Raw genomic sequence first — 26,325 nt, 5'->3', positions numbered from 1 at the left:
TCTGTAAACTTCCCAATAACCATTACTGTATGTAAACACTGGTCAAAGTTTGTAACTTGCAGCCCCTCCCAAGGAACTGTGGGGGAGTAAGTCATCCCCAAAGACATAGTTCTTATGGTTTTCGACTATACGGAACACAATGGCTATCTCAAAATTTTTTATCCGTTGACTTTGGGAAAAAAATAAGCGTGGGAGGGGGCCTAGGTGCCCTCCAATTTTTTTGGTTACTTAAAAGGGACACTAGAACTTTTCATTCCCGTCAGAATGAGCCCTCTTGCAACATTCTAGGACCACTTGGTCGATACGATGACCCCTAGGGAAAAAAAACAAAAAAAAACAACAAATAAACACGCACCCGTGATCTGTCTTCTGGCAAAAGATACGAAATTCCACATTTTTGTAGATAGGAGCTTGAAACTTTCACTATAGGGTTCTCTGATACGCTGAATGCGATGGTGTGATTTTAGTTAAGATTCTATGACTTTTAGGGGGTGTTTCCTCCTATTTTCCAAAATAAGGCAAATTTTCTCAGGCTCGTAACTTTTGATGACAACGACTAAATTTGACAAAACTTATATATTTAAAATCAGCATGAAAATCCGATTCTTTTGATGTATCTTTTAGCATCAAAATTCCGTTTTTAAAGTTTCGTTTATTTTTGAGCCGTGTCGCTCCTTACTTCAGTTCGTTACCACGAACTGTTTAACTATTCATAACTCGTGGTTAAACAACCGCCTAAAGCCACAAACAAAGCCGCACAAACTCCTTCTCCAGCTTCCTCAGTCTAGGACTTGGCTACTTACTCCCTCGCGTTGGAAAAAAAAAAATAGAAAACAAACAAACAAATAAACACGCACCCTTGATCTGTCTTCTGGCAAAAAAAAATACAAAATTCCACATTTTTGTAGATAGGAGCTTGAAACTTCCACAGTAGGGTTTCCTGATACGGTGAATGCGATGATGTAATTTTTGTTAAGATTCTTTGACTTTTAGGGGGTGTTTCCCCCTATTTTATATAACACAAGTTTAAATAACAGAGGAAACCTCTGTTATATCTCTATTGAACAAAAACCTAAAATTTTTCAGTGTTTTGAAGTAAGGAGACAGTCGATGGCGAAGGTTCGGCTTTATTAGTTTACTAAACTACATTAAATTTTTCAAAGCAATTTCAAAATTTCGAAACTTTTTTTTTATAGAAAAATATGTACAGAAGATTTCAGAACCATCGAAAAGTATTGTTATAACTTCTACAACTTCCTTTTTTGTTACTAAGAAATTCGCTAAATTCTAAGGTTAAAGAGGAACAATAGATTTGATTAAAAAGGAGTAAATTTTCAGGGACATTCTTGGTTACATAGAAGCCATATAATAAGAAAAATATCATTCATTTCTCTATAGAAACACGATTTACCATAAGACCGACAGTTAATTATGATTTGATATTTTCCCATCCAAAGTACAATGTACAACAACACTAGATAACTCTCAAGAATAAACACCATCATTAGTTGTCAGACAGATGGAATATATAGCAAAAACAAATATAGAGAGAGGAAAATACTAAAAACAAGGCTTTTATCTCAAAATTAACAAAAAAGTAAAAATGATTCAGCTGCTTGGAAAAATTCAGCTCAAAGGCGAAAAATGAAAATAAAGTGTGCTCATGGCACAAAAACTTGTTAGTACTTCCTGATATTAACGGTGATGTCTTCTCTCTGTTCATTTAGAAGGATATGCTGTCGCAAAGGTCCTTAAAAAGAACAAAAATTGTCACGACGCCCCACGCTAGCCGATTTTTTTCTTTTTACCATCAGAGCATTTGAAGAGAAAAATTTGTTTTAAGCTCGAATAGATGAATTACTTAAATAGAGTTTAATTGATTCGAAAGTAAATATATATGAACAATTTCAGCCTAACAGGACCACGGAAAGTGAGAGACATATTTTTACAAGATTTGACTTAAACCGATGAAATTAAAACAATGTGTTTATGAAAGAAGAACTGAAATATTGGAATTGAAAAAGCAGGACCTGATTTTATCATGAAACTAGAACATGAAACATCATAAAAAACCGGTTTCATCATGAGCCAAATTGGAAATGGGCATATTTGGCATATTTGAGCCAAATTGAAAATGGGCGATGGATTGCTGAACGTTCGGAATACAAGAATATTGAATAAGGGCGGTTTTTGCGTTTTCCTTCAGATAATATACCATGAAAGGCAAAGGTATAAAAGATTCGCCGACTTACCATTTTACAGGATCTGTAGTGACATTACACAGCAATGCAAGAGGATATCCGATCTGGGCGACTTTCAATTCCTGGCCAACGGCAGTGTCTGAAAATCAACACAACTTCATTAAAAAAAAAAATCATATTTTTAGTCCAAAAGCTTTGAGACTGCAACTTTTCGATAAGTATATATTACTAATAATTAGTAAGCAAAAGAAGAATATGCAGGCTTTGAGTGACACACAGCGCAAAAAAATATTCGTTGAATGCTACAGATTCGTGTAGAACCCTTTTGTACAAAAACCGGTATTTTGAAGCCAAAAAGCAAGTACCATCTTACCGCTAGAAAAATAAAGGATCCCCCTGTCTTCTACAGCCATTGTTTGAAGGATGAACATTGTGAAAATTATTCAACTTTGATTATATAACATTATTTTGGTTTGGATTTGAGTACATCTGTGGATACCCAGGTGGACTAGATTAAACCTACTTACCATGACTTGCCCATAAATTTGACATGTACTTGAAAGTATTTATTGATTTAACTAGCCCGTCTCTCTGGCGTTGACATAATTAGATTATTATTAAATTCAACAATAACTGAATATTGTATGGGGTTGAAATATAAACTTGGACTGAAATTGAAAATGGACGTACAATTAGTTATCAACCCTATACGGAGCTTTCTCCGAAGATCCATTAAGAAATATATAGAAAGAGACCAAATCTTGAAACATCGAAATTCTCTAGCAAGGAAGCCTTAAGGGACCCTATCAATCAAACAGTTCGTGGTAACGAACTGAAGTAAGGAGCGACCCAGCTCAATAGTAAAGGAAACTCTAAATAACGGAATTTTGATGCTAAAATATACATCAAAAGAATCGAATTTCATGCTGATTTTAAATATATAAGTTTCATTAAATTAGGTCTTTGTCATCAATACGAGCCTGAGAAAATTTGTCTTATTTTAAAAAATAGGGGAAAACACCGCCTAAAAGTCACAGAATCTTAACGAAAATTACACCATCGCATTCGGCGTATCAGAGAACCCCATAGCAAAATTTTCAAGCTCCTATCTACAAAAATGTGGAATTTCGTATTTTTTGCCAGAAGACAAATCACGGATGCGTGTTTATTTGTTTGTTTCTTTTTTGTTTTGTTTTTTTCCCAGGGGTCATCGTATCGACCAAGTGGTCCTGGAATGTTGCGAGAGGGCTCATTCTAACGGAAATGAAAAGTTCTAGTGCCCTTTTTAAGCGACCAAAAAATTGGAGGGCACCTAGGCCCCCTCCAAAGCTCATTTTTTCTCCAGAGTCAACAGATCAAAATTTTGAGATAGCCATTTTGTTCCGCATAGTCAAAAACCATAATAACTATGTCTTTGGGAATGACTTACTCCCCCACAGTCCCTGGGTATACATATAATAATGGTTATTGGGAATTGTACAGTCGTTTTCAGGGGATTTTTTTTGTTTTGGGGGTGGGGTTGAGGGGAGGGGGCTATGTGGGAGGAGCTTTCCTTGGAGAAATATGTCATGGGGGAAGAAAAATTCAATGAAAAGGGCGCAGGATTTTCTAAAATTACTATAAAAAAAAACAATGAAAAAATAAACATGGAAAAGTTTTTTTCAATTGAAAGTAAGGAGTAGCATTGAAACTTAAAACGAACAGAGATTATTACGCATATGAGGGGTTCTAAAAATACTTTAGCATAAAGAGCGAGGTATTTAGGAGGAGATAAATACCTCGCTCTTTATGCTATATTATTTTTAGTAATTTCAACTATTTATTCTACGGCCTTTCTGATTCAGCGGTCATTCTTAAAGAATCGGCACAAAACTTACGATTTAGTGTAAAGAGCGAGGTATTAACGAGGGTACAAACCCCCTCATATACATAATAAAAATTTAAGAATATAAAAGTTTGTTACGTAAGTTATTTCTTAAGTTACGTATATTTTTTACTAATAAGAAAATTCGTTAAAAATTAAACTTTATAGTTGCCTTTTTGTGTAACCGAAAAATTGCATGGCAACTAGGCCTCCTTCCCCATCCCTTATTTCTCAAAATCATCTGATCAGAACTAAGAGAAAGCCATTTAGCCAAAAAAGGAATTAAAATGTAAATTTCATTTTAATAATTTATGTGTGGAGAGCCAAAATCAAACATGCATTAATTCAAAAACGTTCAGAAATTACATAAAAAAAAACTAGTTTTTCTAACTGAAAGTAAGGAGCGACATTAAAACTTAAAACGAACAGAAATTACTCTGTATATGAAATGGGTTGTCCCCTCCGCAATCCTTCACTCTTTACGCTAAAGTTTGACTCTTTACCACAATTCTGCTTTTTAAAACAATTAAAAGCTTTAGCATAAAGAGCGAGAGATTGCGGAGGGGACAACCCATTTCATATACGGAGTATTTTCTGTTCGTTTTAAGTTTTAACGTCGCTCCTTACTTTCAGTTAGAAAAAATTGTTTTTTTTTTATGTAATACCTGCAAAAGACCTTTTGCAGGTATCAACATTGATCTACTTGATGGTCATATGGGCAGCCGCCCACCAGCCTAATTTCTGGTTAATATGTATGATTTACTCTTTTCTCGTTCGAGCTAAGATCAGTCTATTCCATGTTTCGTAATAACTGAGCCCAATAAAGTTCCTGATTTATCTAATGAAACAGTTCGTGGTAACGAACTGTAGTAAGGAGTGACCCGGCTCAATAGTAACCAAAACTCTAAAAAACGAAATTTTGATATCAGTAGTTACATCAAAAGAATCGCATTTTAATGCTGATTTTAAATATATAAGTTTCATCAAGTTTAGTTTACCCATCAAAGTTACGAACCTGAGAAAATTTGCCCTATTTTAGAAAATAGGGGACCCTAGATACCCTACAATAGAAGTTTTAAACTTCTATCTACAAAAACGTGGAATTTTGTATTTTTTTGCCACAAGACGATCATTTTTTCCCAAAGTCACCGGATCAGAATTCTGAGATGACCATTTTATTCAGCATAGTCAAAAAACCTAATAACTATGTTTTTGGGGATGACTTACTCCTCCACAGTCCCTTTGGGAGGGGCTGCAAGTTACAAACTTCGACCAATGTTTTAATATGGTATTGTTTATTGGGAAGTGTACAGGAATTTCAAGGGGATTTTGTTGTTTGGGGGGAAGGGGTTGAAGGGATAGGGTTATGTGGGGGGAACTTTCCACGGAGGAGTTGGTCATGGGGGAAGAGAATTTCCATGAAGGGGGCGCAAGATTTTCTAGCATTAAAGAAAAAATGAAAAAATAAATATGAAGAAGTTTTTTCAACTGGAAGTAAGGATCAGCATTAAAACTTAAACGAACAGAAATTATTACGCATATGAGGGGTTTACCTCCTCCTAATACCTCGCTCTTTACGCTGAAGTATTTTTGGTAATTTCAACTATTTATTCTACGGCCTTTGGGATTCAGGGGTCATTCTTAAGAAATTGGGACAAATTTGAGCTTTAGTGTAAAGAGCGAGGTATTGACGAGGGGGCGAACCCCCTCATATACGTAGTAAAAACATACGAATATAGAAGTTTGTTACGTAAGTTAATTCGTAAGTTACGTATATTTTTACTAATAAAAACGTTCGTAAAAATTAAAAGTTCTAGTTGCCTTTTTAAGTAAAAAAAATTGGAGGGTAACTAGGCCTCCTCCCCCGCTCCTTTTTTCTCAAAATCGTCCGATCAAAACTACAAGAAAGCCATTTAGCCAAAAAAAACTTAATATGCAAATTTCGTTTCAATTATTCATGTGCGGAGAGTGAAATTCAAAACATGCATTAATTCAAAAACGCTCAGAAAGTGTTATAAAACGTACTGTTTTAAAAAGTAGAGTTGAGAGTAAGAGTCAGACTTTAGCTTAGAGAGCGAGGCGTTGAGGAGGGAACAGCCTCTTTCATATACGGAGTAATATCTTTTTGTTTTAAGTTTTAATGTCACTCCTTAGTTAAAAAAAACTTGTTTTTTTTATTTAATGACGTTAATAGAGATATTGCGTCAAGACTAAATGACTGCAAAAGCTTATTGGATTTTTTTTTTGTTGTTGTTGAAAAAAGTGAATCCAGAACTATGGGAACAGAGTGAATTTATTATAAACCTAAAATTTGATGGTAGTCTATAGAGAGAATTATCAACAAAAAAGACAATCTATCACAATCCTTCACATTAAGGATGAGTGCTTTGCGGCGTCAGCTGTTAAAACCATCCCTGTGCAAATAAAAAGCATCAAAAGTGATCAAAAACAGTTTTTAGGGATTGTTTATATCGACCGTTTCGTTACCTCTAAGACAGTTCTAATGTCTTTTCGACATGATGGGGACCTCAATTTTGCATTGAAATCTGGGATTAAAATCGACTAAGTTTATAAGCCAATAGAGAGACCCCTTCAGTATTATAACTATCAGTCGTTTGGTCACACAGCCAACTAAAACAGCTAAATACTCAAGATGTTCGGGAGACCGTGGCTATTTAAAAAGGAGACCTGCCATAGCGCTCAGGAGAAGTGCATCTATTGTGGTGGCAATCACAATAGTTTCAGTTTTCGTTCTACCGTTCTCTAGCCTGCCAAATTGACACATTTTGTGTCAAAATGACACAATTTGATGTTACGTGACACAATGACACATTCAGTCGAAATGATGACACAATCGACGCAAATGACACATTTTTCGATAAAAAATGACACAATCGACGAAAATGACGCATTTTTCAAATAAAAGACAAAATTTTGTCATCCAAGTCTTGTTTTTTAAATGGTAATAAAAGAAAAGCAAAATTTCAGTTTTCTACCTCCAGAAAAGCTACAAATTAACGGAGGGGAATAGCACTACCTAACAGTGGCAGTAGTACACAAACAGTGCGAAATACAGGACAGATGCCATCACCATATTTAAAATTTAAATTACGAGAAGAAAACATCCATAGGTGGAAATTTCAAATCAAAATGCACATTGAATATCTGAACTTAATTGGCAGCTTGTTTGAGTATGTGATGTAGCCAACTGGTACGTACTTAATAGTAAAAAGTAAACAGCGCGCAGTTTACCAAAGCTGTATGCATAAGCAGCAACTCACATTTTTAAGAGTACAGGAGGGGTATTCCACCTCGGACAAGATTAAAAATTTCCAGAGAAGTCTTTCCTTGAGAATAATCCATCTGGCTTAACAAGGCACCAACAAATATGACATAAATACTAGATTGAAGCTAGTTGAATGGCTTACATATAGAGTAAATAAATATAGCCTCAACATTTCTAACTGAACAATCTTCTATTTTCTAACAAGATTACTTCATTCTAACCTTACCTTGTTTCACTTAAAAATAATGAAAAAGGTCAACAAGATCAATTGCTTGAATTTGGAGTTCCAGAGTAGTGAGACTCGCATTCACAAACTCCTTTCCAGCTCAAGGGCAACCATGAAGTCTATCATGAAGTCTTTTGTCAAAACTGACATCTTAGAGAATGATGATGCTTTTGTCATACCCATGATCTCAGGCTGTTTCAAGGAAATCTCCGAGATTTCTCTTGGTCCAAATACCGAAATACACGTGCTGAAATATAAGAATGTGATACCCTCGAACCATCTCAAGCAGTTTAGGTTGAACTGCCTGAACTTCCTTGTAGAAGTTATCAAACAAATGAGGAAATGAATTGTTGATTCTGATCCCACTTTAAAAGCTCTGGCTTGTTTAGACCCAGTGACTGCTTTGAGTGGAAAAGTTGACACTCTAGTGGACTGACCGGTCGGTTCAGCAGCTTACTTGGGAAACATGAAGGTGAAGTGGAAAGGTCAAGGAATGTAATAGAGACTCAGTGGATCTTGATGAGTGAGCACAGGGATGAGATTATCAGAACCGTGGGAACTGAAATGTCTCCTTCGATCTTTTTGAAGACGTTATTGAATGCGAAAGATGCTCAAGGCAAGTCACAGTTCGAAGAGCTGTCCCTTTTCATGCTACATCTGTGTGCTCTTCCGTATTCCAGTGCAGCTGCAGAAAGTCAATTTTTCAGTTCTATCAAATATAAACACAAAACTCAGGAACAGTCTACTTTTCGACACGATAGACTCACTGATGCATGCAAAGCAGCTGGTCTCTCGTACCTCAGGAACCGTGCACGACTGGGAAATTTCTTCCGATATGTGGAAGAATTTTATGGCCTGGTACAAGGAGAAAGATGAAGAGACCAATGAGCCCTAGATATAGCCAGGGTCGAATATACTTGAAGTTCTGGGAAGGGGGGTCTGTGTGTGAGAGGTTACCAAGTTGTTCAGTGCTTATATATCTGATATTCATCTGTAATTTTTAGTACAAATATGCAATTGATTTTGGCTTACATTTTTCTTCGGCCTCTAGGTCGATTAGAAGTACGATAGTAATCTTTAAGACAGGAAGACGCCTTAGTAGTATTGTTGGTTCAAGCTAAGCTTCAATGAGGGTACAATGAACCACAGACAAGTTGATAGACAGATAGTTGGAACTGTTTTTTCTGGGAACTAAGCTCTGATTGTCGAGTCAAAGTGACATACTGTAAAAGAGAAGAAAAGTAGGCACAAAGTATGTTAAAACAAAAAGAAGTGTGTTCAGGCGTTATAGTTCATTTTTGCGAATTTCTTCTCGATTGAATCCAGGTCTCGGACAAGTTTTATGCTCGCAAACTAAAAATCTCAAACGCACCTACTGTGGTCTTATATTTTTCCATTTTCGAAGGTGTCAACTAAAGCTTAGCCGATTACGATTACGACGTCATGCGAAAAGTCTTTGATTTACTGTCGGAATTGATTGTCCCTAAAACTTTTATAAATGTAAAATTGCCTCGTTGGCCGCCCAGACACAAATTCATAGTGTGTAACATTAATTTAATCGATTGCTCCTATTACTTTCATGACGTCATACGAACGTCTCGATCCCAAGATAATAGTTTAAGGTTAAGTTTACTCCTTTTCGAACTGATTGGGAAAAGATTATATATATTCGAAACTCTAAATAAAGATTTGTCAATTAAATATGATTACACTTGTAGCAAGCAAATATGACACATTTTGTGACACATTATGGAATCTGAGATGACAAAAAAAGCACATTTTCGGAAAAAATATGACACACTCCTTAAAAAAAATTTGGCAGCCCCGACCGTTCTAAAGAAAAGAGCAAGCAAAAGCAAATAGTTTTTCGTCATAGTTTCTCTTTTCTCTGTATGACTCTAATTAGCCGCGTTTTTTTCCAAATGTGAATGGTACTAAAGAAAAGTTGGACCTAATAGGCATAACACTCAGTGAATTTGATGGTTTGTATTTCTGAACATTTATTGTTCGTATTTCTGAACATCTTGTATTTCTGTATAAGCTAATTGCCAGGCCTTAATTTTTTTATTGATTTCAGAAATAGGTTATCGAGTAGTTTACTTGAGCTTTTGGAATTTTTTCTGGCTGTTGATTTATGATTTGTTTTTAATTACCAACAAATTACCCCAATATTATCTCAGATCAGTGATTTGCGGAGGCATGTGTTTCATTTTCTTAGTTACTAGCAAAAATCAGGGTCAGTAATAAATTGATTTTAGCTTTGGGGGATTTTAACACTGATTTGACTGATGTTTCTCGAATCCATTCAGAAATTTTGCTATCTTCTTTACCCAGTGACTTACTTATAATGGACAAAACACGTTCTTTCACTTACACACACTTCTCTGGAAACGTTTCGAATATAGATCTTGCATTGACCATTATATCTGAGTTACGGTTTCGGTCGGTGGTCGTCTCCGATGAACTTGTTTTAAGTGACCATTCTTATGTAGAGCTGCTAGTCTTTATCGACCCTTTATCCTTGCCTACTAATTCTGTGCCCAAATGGTTCGAAAAACTGAATTGAACTTATATTAACCTACATTTTTATCAGGTTATTCTAGACTTCTAGGTACTTCCATCTTCTAGGGATTTCTCCTTCATCTTATCTAGACCTTGAGCTTTATCACCCCAGATTGTTCACGCTCTAAAAGTCACAGCCACTGCTTCCGTTCCTTTTGAAAGAATAAGGGGGAGTACCAGGAAAATAGGCTGGTCCAAGTATCCAGTCCTTAAAAAGGCAAAAAAAAAACTTCAGTTTTTAACGTAATGAGTAGATTGAGGCTACTACGCCATGTTCTAGGTCCTTTTCCATCGTACAAAGAATTTAAAGAATAACTCCGTAAGCTTGTCCATTCGTGGGAAAAGCATCAAATCACTGAGCTATCAATTAATCTCAGTAATACCCCAATACTGCCATTAATGGCAGTACGTGTCTAAATTGGCATTCTTTCCAAATAACATTCTCCAGATGTTATTTCAAGAACGATTGGATCAAACATTTTTCTAAAGTTTTTGCAACTGACCCTCCTCATTAAAGCATCATCTTTAAATCAAAGCTATAAACACATTTTGGTGGTTTAAATCCCCATAGGAATTTAATTAAAGTTTCACCTTCTGATATTAAGAAGAGCTAAGAGCTCATATGGCACTTGTGACGAGGTCGGAAGAGCCAAGAGCTCTTGTGGCATGAACTCTAGCAAAATTCTAAGAATCAATGGATTGATTTAAAACAAAAATCATAGGCTTAATGCCAGTCGGGATTTAAAATAAGAACTCTAAGACACTAGATCCTTCTAAATATTAAAATTCATTAAGATCCGATCGCCCACTCGCAAGTTAAAAGTACCTAATTTTCCTCTCCCTTCAGCCCCCCAAATGGTAGAATCGGGGAAAACGACTTTATCAAGTCAATTTGTGCAGGTCTTGTGACACGCATACCAATTTTCATCGTCCTTAGCACGTCCAGAAGCACCAAACTCTCCAAAGAACTGGACCCCCCTAACTCCCCCAAAGAGAGCGGATCCAGTCCGGTTATGTCAATCACGTATCTACAACATTTGCTTATTCTACCTACCAAGTTTCATCCCGATCTCTCCACTCTAATCGTTTTCCAAGATTTCTGCCCCCCCCCACTCCCCTCTATGTAATCAGATCTGATCGGGTTTTAAAAAAAGAGCTCTGAGACATGAATTCCTTCTAACTATCAAATTTCATCAAGATCCGGTAACCAGTTCTTAAGTTAAAATGCCTCGATTTTCTAATTGTTCCGAATCCCCCACCCAACTCTCCCAAAGAGAGCAGATTCAGTCCCGTTATGTCAATCACGTATCTAGTACTTTTGCTTATTCTTCCCAAGAAATTTCATCCCGATCTCTCCACTCTAAGCGTTTTCCAAGATTTCCCGTTTCCCCCTCCAACTCCCCCAACATCACTGGATATGGTCGGGATTTAAAATAAGAGCCCTGAGACACGAGGTCCTTCTAAATATTAAATTTCATTAAGATCCAATCACCCATTCGTAAGTTAAAAATACCTCATTTTTTTTATTTTTTCTCTCCCTCCAACTCCCCAGACGGTCGAATCGGAGAAACGACTGTTATCAAGTCAATTTGTGCAGGCCCCTGACACACCTACCAATTTTCATTGTCTTAGCACGTCCAGAAGCACCAAACTCGCCAAAGCACTGGAAATCCCCCCTCCCAGCTCCCCCAAAGAGAGCGGATCGTTCCAATTGTCTCAATCACGTATCTAGAGCTTGTGCTTATTCTTTCCATCAAGTTTCATCCCGATCTCTCCACTCTAAGCGTTTCCCAAGATTTTAGGCTTCCCCCTCCAACTCCCCCCAATATCACCGGATCCAGTCGGGATTTGAAGAGCTCTGAGAAACGATATCCTTCTAAATGTCAAATTTCATTAAGATCCGATAACCCATTTGTAAGTTAAAAATACCTCATTTTTTCTAATTTTTCTGAATTAACTGTCCCTCCACTCCCCCTTCCAGATGATCGAACCACGGAAACGACTATTTCTAATTTAATCTGCCCTGGTCCCTGATACACCTACCAAATTTCATCGTCCTAGCTTATCTGGAAGTGCCTAAACTAGCAAAACCGGGACAGACAGACCGACAGAATTTGCGATCGCTACATGTCACTTGGTAAATACCAAGTGCCATAAAAACCGGGCACGACCTCTGAAATCTGGTAAGTCTATGGGTCTTGATGGGATCATGTCCGAACATTTGAAGCATGGCTCTCCCAAGCTTTGCTTACATCTTTCTTGTAAGTATGAGTACTCCAAGAAAGAGTTATTCGCTTTTGTACTCGATATATCAGGAGCATTAGACTCCATGCTGCACTCCAATCGATTGTATCGATCTTGAAATCTGGACGGAATCCGTTCATTTGCAAGTTTCTTTGGCCATGGTACCAAAATTCTACCACTCGAATTAGAGTTGGCCGTTTAACTTCGACCAAGATACCTAATAGTAGAGGGGTTAAACAGAGGCCAGTGATTGGTCCTATGATTTTCGACGTAGGACTTCGCTCGGCTACAACAATTTTGCATCCTTTATAACTCTAGATGGCCTTGATATCAGTCGTATTTCATGCGCTGATTGTATTCTATTACTAGGTGAGAATCTATCTGGGTTGCAGGAGGCTGTGACCTAAATTTCTAGGAGTTAAATTCCATAGGATTAACCGTTGCACCGTCCAAAACTAATTTTTAAATTTTTGGTATTAATCAACAGATTAAAGGTCCTCTCTAATAATATAGATGAAACTGTCATTCCTGAAGAAAAGCCGTTGGTATGTCTTGGCCTTCCTTATGGCAAAATTCTTCGTGATACAAAATACATCATGCTGCATAGCCTGACAGAAAAAGTTAGAGACATATGGAGGACTTGCCCGATTCAGAACTTAGTTCGACCGACGTACACTAGGCCAACTTTATAATGGTTTCTTTAGTCGACATATTTTCTTTTTGGCCCCTGTATGGTCTTTTTTCTTCAATCGAGGAAAAAGATCCATTAATCCAGTGTATTCTAAATTGACATAGTTTTTCTGCGGTTACCTCCGTGGTATAGGAAGAGCAGAATTTCATTAGTCTTTAGTATTTTTCAATATACTTTATGAAACAGAAGGTGTTCATAACCGTTTCCTTTGTAGGAATATTAAGATTCCTTAACTTTCCAATGGCATCGTTAATTAACTAGATCCATCAATTTTCATATCTTTCTAATAAATATATTTTATAGTGTGTTGAATTGTTAGTATTTCTTACTAATTTTTTCATTCCTAAACCTTATTATGCTAACTTTTCGTTGTTCATTTCTCGTATTTTTCTAGTTTTGCACTCTCCAGTGTGTGGATTTTGTGTGTCTTTTTTCTCTCCCCCCTTTACCCCTCATTTTAGGATGTTTATACTTCTTGTTATAGAGGATTTGAATAAATTATTACCATTATTTTATTACTGATTGAGAGCTGTCAAACCTCAATGGGGGAGGGAGGATTGACCATCGCATAATTGTATGGACACGAATGTTCTTCTAAATTAAAGAAAGGTATCGATGAGCTGTAACTGACACGCACCCTAAATCCATAAATTTCACAGAGTAAGGGGCTAAAGCCCTCTTTACTTTGCAAGAATGCCAGAATAGAACCATGAAGTTGTCCAAGAAGTCAAATCTACATATTTTTGGCGATGACATCTTCCTATGGGTTGGCATATGAAATCCATTATTCGTAAGTAACTCCAATTTTGAAAAGAGTTGATTATAGTAAGTCATAATAAAAATCCTTTCCCCACAACATTCTCCTCCATTCTCTTTTTTGCTTCACTTGGTTTTTAGACAATTTAGACTATATATCACCATTAAAGGCAGTATCTCTTCAACAAATATAGCAAAAATTTGCAAATTTTGCAGTTTTCCATTTAATTTTTATATTTACCCATATCAGCCCCACACGTTTTTGCATGTTTTCAAACCTATAACCCTCTAGCCCTTAACATAAGAATGAAACTATTGTGCATGTGCCTGCTTTTCATAATTATAAATACTCAAGAACTACTGTAATAAATAGCAGCCCACGCTTAAGCAGCCAACAATAGAAGCTACAAAAATCAATTAAAAATGGAAAGCACTAATTTTAAGTACAAAAAGCACGAAATAACTAGTATATGAAGATAACAATCAAAAAATATAATCCAACAGGTAAAAAAACGTAACTAAATAACATATATATATATATATATATATATATATATATATATATATATATATATATATATATATATATATATATATATATATATATATATATATATATATATATATATATATATATATACCAAGAGGTCTAAACCTTTGCCTCCAGAGCCCCATAAATCATATGTGAATGAACATTTATTTTTTATACTAGACTCAATCCCCTTCCCCACCCTGATGAATTACTGAGAACACAAAGACAGGCATTTACTGGCTACAAAAATTTTTAATGTTTAAATGGCAACAGTAAATATACATTATTTGATTTCCACGAGGCATCACGGCACCATCATATGAAGATAAGCCGCTCATCTTTTCTTCCCTTTTTAGACAATGGCAGTACTTTCTCTTAAGCAACTTAGAGACGGTTCTTAGAGATGACCTTTGATTGGATGTTTCTCCCGTTTTATTAACTTTACAACTAAACTACGAAGAAATGGTTAAAGGTAAAATGAAGGTATAAAAAATAGTTCAAATCTAGGAAAAAGGCAGCTATCTAAGGCTCTCTTTTGACATAAACCAAAAATGAATAAGGGATGCACGGCAAATTTAAATAGTAAACACACAACACACCGACTTGTGGTTTGTCCGAAATGACCAGCAGACTATGACCCTCTGGAGAGGCTTCAACGCAACGATAAAAACCAGAATCTCCTTCCTTTGCCGTGAATACAGTCAACTTGCTCAAAATAACTTGGCTATCTTCTTCATTTTCAGTAAGTATTTCCTCAATCAAATACTCTTGTGGTTTGCTAATGCTATCTGTTTTCAATTTATTTTGACTATCTTGAGGCTTGGTATTCATAAGCAAGGATGGATGACGCAATGAGGATCGATCATATTCTAAGAATGCGACTCTTTCAAGAGGTATAAATGGAACTCCATTTCTAGACCATCTTATATTAAAGTCATGTTCAAGTGGTACTCGACAGATGATGGAAAAGCTTTCCCCTTCCCATACAACTGATTTTCCGTCGTATCTAGGGCTTATAAGGTGTGCTAGAAAAGTCATTTAACTTTAAAGAATAAACTGCAAAATACACGCGATTACCCACTTTTTGTTACCTGATTTAAATCTCTGAGCTCCATTTTTTCCACCAAGCGTATCGAACTTACGCCACACCACACTGCTTCATACCACACGTCGCACTCTTCTGTGGCACGTTAAACTTGTCACCTGGGGCAGGTTTTTTTTTAAGTGGACAACTCGTCCATAAAAGATTCAGTTAGAATTATTGCAACCTCAATTTTGAACGATCTTGTTTGTATTTTAGTAGTTTAAAATTCAGACATTTTTTGGGTGAAAGTTTTTAGAAAATTAAGAAAAAAAAATAGAAATGGGCATCACTAGTGGCCTGTGACTCTAAACCAAAAACACAGTTTTTGCTAAGCTTAAAGCATTACCCAGAAAAATTCATCCTCTCTCCTCCAATAATTCCTGGATTTCCTTTACATATAAAATAACAATGAAAGTAACAATTATAGACAACCGATAAATAGAACCACTAGCCTATGATTTACTTTTTTCGAGTTGTCAAAAAGATTTAAGTAGGAAAAGGAAGAAAAACTTCAGCATTGTACAGCCTTAAAAAAAGAAATTAGAAAGGAAAAACAACTAACACCCACTTAATTACCCCCACCTTTCCCCAAATTTTTAAAATAAACTTAAATTGCATTGCAATTTTGGGTCTCCTTTGAACTTCGATTCCAACTTTCCTGACGAAAAAAAATTCGAGGAAATCAGCTAGACTGTCGACAGAATAGCGTATTTGAATCCTGAATATGACTCACCATAATGAATAGGATCCATCATTTGTGAATACGGATCATAAAGCTCCCTTAGAAACATGCTGCGTTGGTGAAACTTTTCTTAATTATGGCATAAACACTTAGAAATCTGACTATTTTAATGGTCAGTTTGGATTTTCGACAAAAGAAATGTACAAAAACTGTAAATTTAAAATTTAATCTGTAATTTTTGTAACTTTTATAGTTTTTTCTTTTTTTGCTCAGCGGATTTGTAAACCTGAAAATACCCCTTCTTTCCAACCAAAATTCCAGGAAACATCCCTTGCACAGACATAAAAGATTAACAAAACAAAACTAACGCCTCAAGGAAAATAGTAACATAACAAGACTATAGAAGACTATAAAATGCATAAAAAGACTAATGACCTTAGATGAACACAGTTCCAGATTCTTAGGGGGGATATCACAGCATTAACCATGGAGAAGGGCAATTGGACACCTCTTTTACAATGTGGGAGGAATCCTTAACTGAGAATAGCTGCAATGTAAGGCCAAGTTTGTATTATTTAATACTAGATAGATGTCCAAAATCAATACATATGAACTCTATAATTTTTTTTTGGTAAAGCAGTATTTAGTCACTAATAATATGGAAATATAAAGTAACTCATAAGTATAGAAATATATATGAAGGTAATTTACAAAATACAGTTCCAAAAATAATTGTCTCTCCCTCCTTTTGGTCCTTTGTCTAAGAAAATATAACAAATCAAGTTAAGCGAGTGGCGAATACTAAAAAATAAAACGCGTCATTTTATTCTGAATAGTTGCAAAGTAAAAATTTATAGTAGTTCTGATATTAAACTGTATTCTTCAATTTTCCTAGTTTTCCAAACTGTATTCTTCCAATTTTCAATTTTCATTTTTTTTTTCAACAAATTAACAAAAAGACCACAAAACAACAAAACAACTTACCAAGTCTAGCAGAAAGACTAAGTAGAAGGAGAGGAATCATCATTGAATAAACCATTGTAAGCCAATGCAGATAGTCAAAACCAATTCCTTGTATCCTGAAGTATAGATGAGTATCAAAATAACGCAAATAGTAACTTACAACTAATACAAGTGCCTAAAAAAATGTCAAACCTGAAAATACATTAGCCTACTATATTTGCCCATATCAGTGTACCAGTGCAATAAGCAGATAAACGACTAAGTGTAGTAAGCCTAGTTATAAATATGTTCTGGCTAGTGTTGTAGCTGGTAAAATTTGTCACTGTAAAATCGGGTATTTTACCATTATTTTACGAACACCCGTAAAATTGGCACTTCACCTATTTTTCATAAGTTACCTATGTGACGTAATTTACCTATTTTACTGGTATTTTACATATTATACCGGTATCTTACATATTTTAATGACATATTTTATGAAACCTTGCAGTTTTCAAAACACAAGATTGCAAAGAGGGTTGCAGAAACACGTTTGATATTAATTTGTTTCGTGTACAGCTGTATTTCCTGGTTTAAAAGGTTGCCTATTTAACCGTACAATAGAGTATATTATAGTTATATGCGATTACAATGTTTAAATGGTGAATATTAGCTGAAATAAAATTATATTATTCCTTTGAGCTATTAAAGACAGAAGGGGCTACAAGCAAGATTTATATATCATGAATAAGAAATAATAATAAAATCAAATAGCTGAGAAAATGAGGGTAATCTCTTCCAGTGGACAGAAAAGAAGCGAAAATGACATAAGCAGATATTTTGTCAGAGACTTCCGCCCAGCCGCCTTCCGTGCTAAAAAAGGGAACAGAACTAACCTTTTTTGAAGTTACAGAGCAGAATAAGACAGAATCAAACAAACCAAAATCCTAAGCCAGAAGAAATAAAAGACTATTCATCAACTAGATTGGGCAAGAATCCTCTGCTTAGTGATTACCTTAAATTTCTACTGACCTATTTTTCATCAAAAGTGCGGTCAGATGACTTCAATCTAAACTAAGGAAAAACGTTATTTAAATCCTTAATTTTAAGTTATTGTAAATTAGGTTTATAGGAATATCTCAAGTATCTCTATTTCAGAAGTGTCAATTTATGGATTTTTTATTTTCAATTGCCTTCCTAAAAGAATGTAGTAAGCCATTTGCTTCAAATATTCAGGTTACCACATTCCCCGGCCATCGGAGCTTAAGGGAGGGGGCTTTGGAACAAGCATAGACACCTGAATCAGAACCTGAAGGAGAGGAGCTAGAATTGCCAGCAGACCCTATTCAAGACAGTTATAATGACTGTGAAAGTGACTGAATGTTCTGCTATTATGATCCAATGCTTAGTTAGTCAAGGTTTAACTAGCCACTCTTTTACTTTTTACAAACCATTCTTTTACTGGTATTTATTGCTTTTATAAATAAAAGAAAAATAACATCATAATAACAATATAATATAAGAAATGGGGCTGAATACAGCTGTCAAACACCAATTTTATCCTGTACTTCCTAGGGAGTTCCTTATTTTACAAATTTCACTTACCAAGATTTTATTTTACGGTAATTTCATAACACTATTTCTGGCTTCAATTTTCTTGTTTATACTGAATCAATTGGGGAAGCCTATTTCTTCCAGTATTCCTTTAATTTTTAAAGCCAAAATGGGGGAAAATTGGTATTTCTTACATTAAGCAACATCTGGTGTCATTATGATGTCTTACATTTTCCTGCTGAATTCGACATTTATTGTCATCATCTGAAGAAAAAACATAATTTTGTTTTTGTTATTCTCTAAATATGTATATTTTTATGTGTTCCTTTATTGCATGAATGGAGAATTTTATTTTACATGGATTCCCCAGGGTTAGTCAAGAAAAATCCTACAGTTTTAAACTGTTCAATATACAGGAACATCTAAACATAAAGCCTGAAAACAGTATTTTTGAAAGCAATAGAATTCCAAGAGCAAAATTTCCTGGTCCTCGCTAAGGGCCTGCCTTAGCTCCTGGCCATTGGAGCTTAAGGGAGGGGGCTTTGGAACGTCATTATGATGTCTTACTCGTTCCTGCTGAATTCAACATTTATTGTCATTATATGAAGAAAAACATAATTTTATTTTTGTTATTCTCTAAATATGTATATTTTTATGCGTTCCTTTATTGCAGGGATGAAGAAATTTATTTTACATGGATTCCCCAGGGTCAGTCAAGAAAAATCCTACAGTTTTAAATTGTTCAATATACAGGAACATCTAAACATAAAGCCTGAACACAGTATTTTTGAAAGCAATAGAATTCCAAGAACAAAATTTCCTGGTCCTCGCTAAGGGCCTGCCTTAGCTATGGTACATCTATAGTCTTAGTCAGTAATACAGCTGTTCTCAAGGTCTAAATAGTTAAAGAATAAAGCACAGATCAACTAGCCAGTTTTTAGTAGTTTTGAACTTGGTAAAAATTGAGACCTTACTATTGAATGGCAGTACTGCATATTCAAAGCAGACAAACCAGTACACATTATAAGATAAGGAACTCTTTTAGAGTAATTAACTAAAAAAACTGCTTTCCAAAAAAGAACTTCTTCAAAAAAAGTAAAGGCCATGCCGAAATTAAGATAACAGAAGAAATAAAAACCTACAATAATTCAAACTCAAAATAAGCTGAAACAAATATTAAAGAATAGTGAAATCTGGATCAAGGAAAAAAATCAATCATAGAAACAACCACAGCGAAAAAAAGGAACATACAATATGCACTAATATAAATGAACAGATGAATCTTGGAGTGAGTAAAGCGTATCGAGTATGCCAATCAAGCTTACGAACAAAAATCTTTTGCTATTGAAGTATAAATGAAACCCAAAACAAACATAAATAAACAATCACAGCAAACAAACTTACAACAGGTAATAATATAAATGAATAAATAAATCTTAAAAAGAATAAAACTTAAATTGAATATGCACATCAATCTCAACATGAACAAAAATTCATACAAACAAGAGTTTGGGTACTGCCTCCTTCCCTAACTGCAAAAGTAAAAAACATACTGTATCATGGGCATTTTACTGAAAACTATATGTGTCTTGAATGGCCATGGAAAGAACTAATAAAATCAAGCTGAATTTTTTATACACAATGATATTAATTGTTGAAAGGTCATCAGTTCAAGATTTTATTTCACTCTAATTTTTATTTTCATTTTCAATTTGGCAGTAACTGGAAAAGAAAATATTTGTAATATCATTAGTTTTCAGTGAAGCGCCAATAAGGCACTAGGCTTCAGACTTTCGCAGTAAGGGAAGGGGGCAGTTTCCAAACTCTTGTTTGTAGTGAAACTATATTTGCTTGAAGAGTCTTGGAAAGAACTAATAATTAAACTGAAATTTAGATATATAATGACACTAATTGTTGAAAGCTTGTCAGTTCAAAATTTTATTTTACTGTAATTTTTATGTCTATTTTCTATGCTGTGATAAGTACAAGAAAAAAAATTGTAACATTTTCAGTAAAGCACCAATGAAGCAGTAGGCAGACTTAACCCGGGAGCTGGCCAGGGGTAGCTCCTATGATTTTTTGAATAAAATATTGCTAATAAGTTATTTTTTGGAGGGGCGGCGTGGGGGGAGGGCAAGGAGTCAGCTCCCATGATTTTTGGAATAAAATATCATCAATGATCTTTTTTGTCAGGGAGGGGGGATAGATCTTAGAGGGCCATGGGGCAGCTCCCAGAAGTTTTAGAATAAAATATTCTTAAATCTGCTTTGGGGGGGGGGAGAGAATTGTTCCTTGGAGGTTCAAAGGTTGCCTTGCGGCTCTGGGGGGTTGTGTTGACCCTGAAGTCTCAATATCTAATCTTTGGATTGATTTTAGACTGATTTGGATTTGATATTTTGAACAAACTGGCTATCCCAAAATTTTGACTGGATGCATTTGGGGAAAGAGAGCATATGGGGAGTCTAGTTGTCCTCTGATCACTTTTGACTCTAAAAAGGGGAACTAGAACTTTCAGTTTCCAATCAAATGAGCCTCTTCTGAAACTTATGCAACCACTCCTTCGACGAAAACCTTATGTGACAAGGGGCTTCATTTACAACACTTGCCAACAGGTTCTGAGGGGTTGTGTCAAACCTGTAGTTTTGTTATATGATCTTTGGTCTATTTTGAACAAAATGGTTATCTCAAAAATTCAATAGGAGGCATTTGGGGGAAAAAGGGCATGGGGGGAGCTAGTTGCCTTCTGACCACTTTTAACTTTTAAAAAGAGAACTATAACTTCAAGTTTCTAATCCTTTGAGCCCCCTCTGTAGTTTATAAGACAACACTTATTCTAGGCCCCCCCCACCAAAGTCCATCATTCCCCAAAACATAGATGATTAAACCTGTTCCGCATTGCTAAAAGGTACAAACAGATGAAGGGCATTCAGTTGAGTTTTTCAGAGAATGTTAACCAGAGTGTTTTTGCACTTAAACACAAGTTGCACTTTACTGAAAACAAAAACATTTGAAAAGTTTTCACCTTTCTTACTTTCATACATGAAAAATAATCAAAACCTTAAAAAAGATGTCAGTATATGTCAATTTAACTGACAATCTACAGCCATTTGTTTGTTTTTTCAGTTAAGTGCAAATTCTGTTCTGGTCTTGAGAAGGCAAAGGGGTCATCTGCCCTACTCATGTTAATTTTTGCTTGTTTTGAGTTTTTGCTTGTTTTGAATTTTAAACTTCATTTATTTATTGATAGCTTTGTAGTAGTGTTATGCTTGGAAGATTATTTGACTGTATTTTTGCCCATTCTTGGCTTAATGGAGCTCTTTACTTTTTTTTGAAAAACTTGAAAAAGTTTTTAAATTAATCTCAAGTAAAAGATCATCATCTGGCAAACTTGGTTCACTCACTTTTATAATCTTTTCTGTTTATGAAACAGCTAAGTTACATCTTGTATATATAAAGGCTGATAAACAGTTTAGCTTATGAAAAATGCATGTGTAAACAACAGCTTGAACTAAACTTGTCAAAAGCACTTAAAGTAAGTCTGAAGGCCATTATGGTATTTGATTCCCCTTGACATTTATGTCTTACCTCTGTACTTGCCTAGGTTTGTTTGTGTATATATTCTAAGTAAAATATGAGTTACCAAGTCATCAGAAGCATTAAATTTAGTGCACAGACAAGGAACTGCCCATACAGTTTGTCAGACTATACCAGTCTTTCATGGCTTGGCCTTGAGTACTTAAGAGGCTTGTTTTTAGTTCCTATCTGACTGTTACTGAATATTTATTAATATTTCAAGGAACCTATTTAGAATGTTAATTTTGCCACTGATGAATACAAAAGGAATTTTCCCATGATTCATGACAGAGAAAAAACCATGGGCTAACTTTTAAATTTAAAAGGTTGTTACACAAGGATTGTTATGTGTTTTCCTTGGGTTCTTTCAGCTCAAAATTAGAAATGGTTCTTCACGCCTAATTGTCTCCTTAATGTGTACTCTATGAGTAATATTAAGTAAGTTAGTAATAAGCCCATTTTACAACTAATTACAGTTATTATTGATTATTCAGTTTGGGAAACAGGTCAGTGATGTGACTCTGTAAGCTCAGCTGGAGCTCCAATTGTGTATTTGGAGAAATCTGGGGAGGGGGGCATCAGATGATTTGGATGATTCGGGGGGCATCAACACAAGGAGCATCAGATGATTCAACACCAATCATGTATGGCACTCCCAGTCAAAGAAAGAGAATCAGGAAATTTGTATCTATGTTATTTTAAGCATTCGTCTGCATGTATTTTTTTAAGCTACACTCCAAGATCAAATCTTCAATTAATATTTCATCACTTCTTGGAGCCTAATTTTGATTTTGTCAGCAGAAAATTATTGTCATGTCTTGAGCATAGGCTTATATAGAGGATAAGGCACTGGTATTCCCCTCTTGTTCTAGAATCTCTGGAAAATTTTACAGTAATACAAAACAGATATCCAATGCTCTTTTTAAAACAAACTTCCTTTTTTGTGCTGTTTTAATGTTGTAGCTTATTTTGGAGCCTTTCTAAAAGATAGAATTTTCTAGAAACAGTGGATTCCTTAAATTTTTTAGTAAGTTCAACAATAATCCCATCCTATCAGACAAAAGAAATAAGAGTTTCTGTCATCTTAGATGCAAGGCTTTAATCTATGCTAAGACAGCTTTTTGAACTTGCAAATCACAAAAACAATCATCAGTTGTGAAAATATCTCACATTTTGCTATACATATTATAACCCTTACCTTGAAACCACGCAACAATTGCCTCAAAACACAACCACTGACTAACTAAAATTAACTGGATACAGTAAACTGTGTTTTCATTTGGCATTTTATTCACAAAACATCAAATGGATCAGCCAATTATAAATATTGTTTTCCTATACTATGTTGGGAAAAATTTTATTGCCGTTTTATTGTCTGTTTTGTCTTTAAAATAATAACCAGTAGGGTTGTATCTTTATCTTATCAACTACAGAGAAGCAATAAAAATGGTTTTTAGAAATCACTGACAAAATTGGATACAACAATATTGTCAAATTGGAGAGTTGCCAATGTGCCAAAAATTAGACCTCCCAAATATTACAATTTTACCTACAATAATTTTCAGGTTTATTTTCTGCTCACATTTCCAAAACTTGTCATATTCTATCACTCTATAGGCTCAAAATACCATCTCTCATGTACTGATGTAGATATTTGGGATGTATTACTGGCATATAAATTAATCTGCAACCATGATATCATCCCAAAACCTATCAAATTTGCCACCTAATAGGGTCATAAAAGTATAATTAAGTAACTGTATGAGTTGTGGGGGGGGGGGGGAGGGGGGACAATTCAGAAGCAATCTTCCCTTGAGGTAATTCATGCTCTAAATTAGTTTCTGAAGTTCATTATCTATATATATATATATATCTATATATATAAAAATAAGTTGTCTGTGTGTGGATCTGTGGATCTGTGGATCAGGTGACGGATCATCAGGTGTGGATCTGTGGATGTGTCCGCATATGACGTCTGAATTATTTCATCAGGTCAGGTGTGGATCTGTGGATGTGTCCGCATATGACGTCTGAATTATTTCACACTAATACAAAAGAAGAAAAAAACTAAAAAAGTAAAAACTACAAAAAAAAACTAAAAAGAAAAAAAAAACTAAAAAAGCTAAAAAACTAAAAAAAACTAAAAAAAGGTAAAAATCTAATAACTAAAAAAAAACTGAAAAAAATAAAAAAAGGCAAAAACTACAAAAAAAATAAAAACTAATAAAAAAACTAAAAAAGCTAAAAAACTAAAAAAACTAAAAAAAACTAAAAAAAGGTAAAAAACTAAAAAAAACTAAAAACTAAAAAAGAAAAAAACTAAAAAAAGGAAAAAACTGAAAAATAAAAGAGAAAAAGAAAACTAAAAAAATATGAATAAATATATATAAAAATAAGTTGTTTGTGGGTTATGTCTGTCTGTCTGTCTGTCGAGTGACGTCGTGTTTGTCCGCATATGACGTCTGAATTATTTCACACTAATACAAAAGAAGAAAAAAAACTAAAAAAGGTAAAAACTACAAAAAAAACTAAAAAGAAAAAAAACTAAAAAAGCTAAAAAACTAAAAAAAACTAAAAAAAGGTAAAAAACTAAAAACTAAAAAAAACTGAAAAAACTAAAAAAAAGGCAAAAACTAAAAAAAAAACTAAAAACTAATAAAAAAACTAAAAAAGCTAAAAAACTAAAAAAACTAAAAAAACTAAAAAAAGGTAAAAAACAAAAAAAAACTAAAAACTAAAAAAGAAAAAACTAAAAAAAAGGAAAAAACTGAAAAATAAGAGAAAAAGAAAACTAAAAAAATATTAATAAATATAAAAAATATAAATATAAATATAATATAAATTAGCAATCAACAAAGCACCGAGACACAAATGACGACCGGGACACATGGAGTATAAATGACGACCAGGACATAAGTAAAAAAAAAAAACTAAAAAAACTAAAAAAATGATAAAAACTACAAAAAAACTAAAAACTAATAAAAAAACTAAAAAATCTAAAAATCTAAATAAACTAAAAAAGAAAAAAGGAAAAAAATAAAGGAGAAAAACAAAACTAAAAAACGAATGTATATACAGACCGGGACACCGGGATACAAATGACGACCGGGACACAGGGAATATAAATGACGACCGGGACACAGGGACACAACTACAATGGGGACGCCGGGGGGCACAGGGGGATATAAATGACGACCGGGACACCGGGACACAAGGAATATAAATGACGCCCGGGACACTCAAAGAGAAATCACAGACTGGAACACCGGGACACAAATGACGACCGGGACACAGGGAATATAAATGACGACCGGGACACAGGGACATAACTACAAAGGGGACGCCGGGGTGCACAGGGGGATATATAAATGACGATGGCGACTCAGGGAATGGTCGATTAGCAATCACCATCAACAAAGCTCAAGGGCAATCATTAGAATCATGAGGTATAGATCTGAATACGGATTGTTTTCCCATGGACCATTATATGTTGCATGTTCAAGAGTCGGTAAACCTGAAAATCTATTTATATGCACAGACAATGGGACAGCAAAGAATGTTGTATATTCGCAAGTTTTACGTAGTTAAAAACATATATATATATATATATATATATATATATATATATATATATATATATATATATATATATATATATATATATATATATATATATATCTATATTCACAGGTGGGACATAGGGACACAACTACAATGGCGCGTAACGACTTACGCGCGCGGGGGGGCTTGGGGGGGCGCGAAGCGCCCCCACCAACTAGGTGTTGGGGTGGCGCGAAGCGCCACCCCAACAGCTAGTATATATATATATATATATATATATATATATATATATATATATATATATATATATAATAAGTTGTTTGTGTGTCTGTCTGTCTGTCCGCATATGACGTCTAAATTATTTCATCATATACCAATTCAAAAATGAATGTATTCAAGCCAAAGTAGCTGAGTTGGTAAAGCGTTATGTTCCAGGTTCTAGGTCCGAGAGGTTCCAGGTTTGAACCTTGGCTTTAGCATTAACACAAAAGAAGAAAAAAAAACTAAAAAAGGTAAAAACTACAAAAAAAACTTAAAAGAAAATACTAAAAAAAAACTTAAAAGAAA

At 34.7% G+C, this 26,325-nt stretch overlaps 1 protein-coding gene across 4 annotated transcripts in view; it reads right to left on the bottom strand.

The window, feature by feature from the left end:
- The window catches only part of LOC136030871 (basigin-like), a 66,620-nt gene that overhangs the window by 32,613 nt on the left and 7,682 nt on the right, over nt 1-26,325 (bottom strand). Inside the window, exons 1-4 of one of the 4 annotated variants that reach the window (XM_065709935.1) lie at nt 23,396-23,500; nt 17,113-17,207; nt 14,962-15,387; nt 2,253-2,340 (exon numbers count right to left, since the gene is read on the bottom strand). In XM_065709935.1, coding sequence (XP_065566007.1) covers nt 2,253-2,340; nt 14,962-15,387; nt 17,113-17,167 — 569 coding nt within the window. In that variant the 5' untranslated portion in view covers nt 17,168-17,207; nt 23,396-23,500. Of the gene's footprint in view, nt 1-2,252; nt 2,341-14,961; nt 15,388-17,112; nt 17,208-23,395; nt 23,501-26,325 lie in introns of those variants that run through there. The other 3 variants (XM_065709933.1, XM_065709937.1, XM_065709936.1) reach the window with 3 other exon arrangements.

This window comes from Artemia franciscana, chromosome 9 (assembly GCF_032884065.1).
Source record: "Artemia franciscana chromosome 9, ASM3288406v1, whole genome shotgun sequence".
Lineage (NCBI taxonomy): Eukaryota > Metazoa > Arthropoda > Branchiopoda > Anostraca > Artemiidae > Artemia > Artemia franciscana.
Note: the sequence above shows the minus strand (reverse complement) of the source record. Positions and strands in the feature narration are given on the sequence as shown.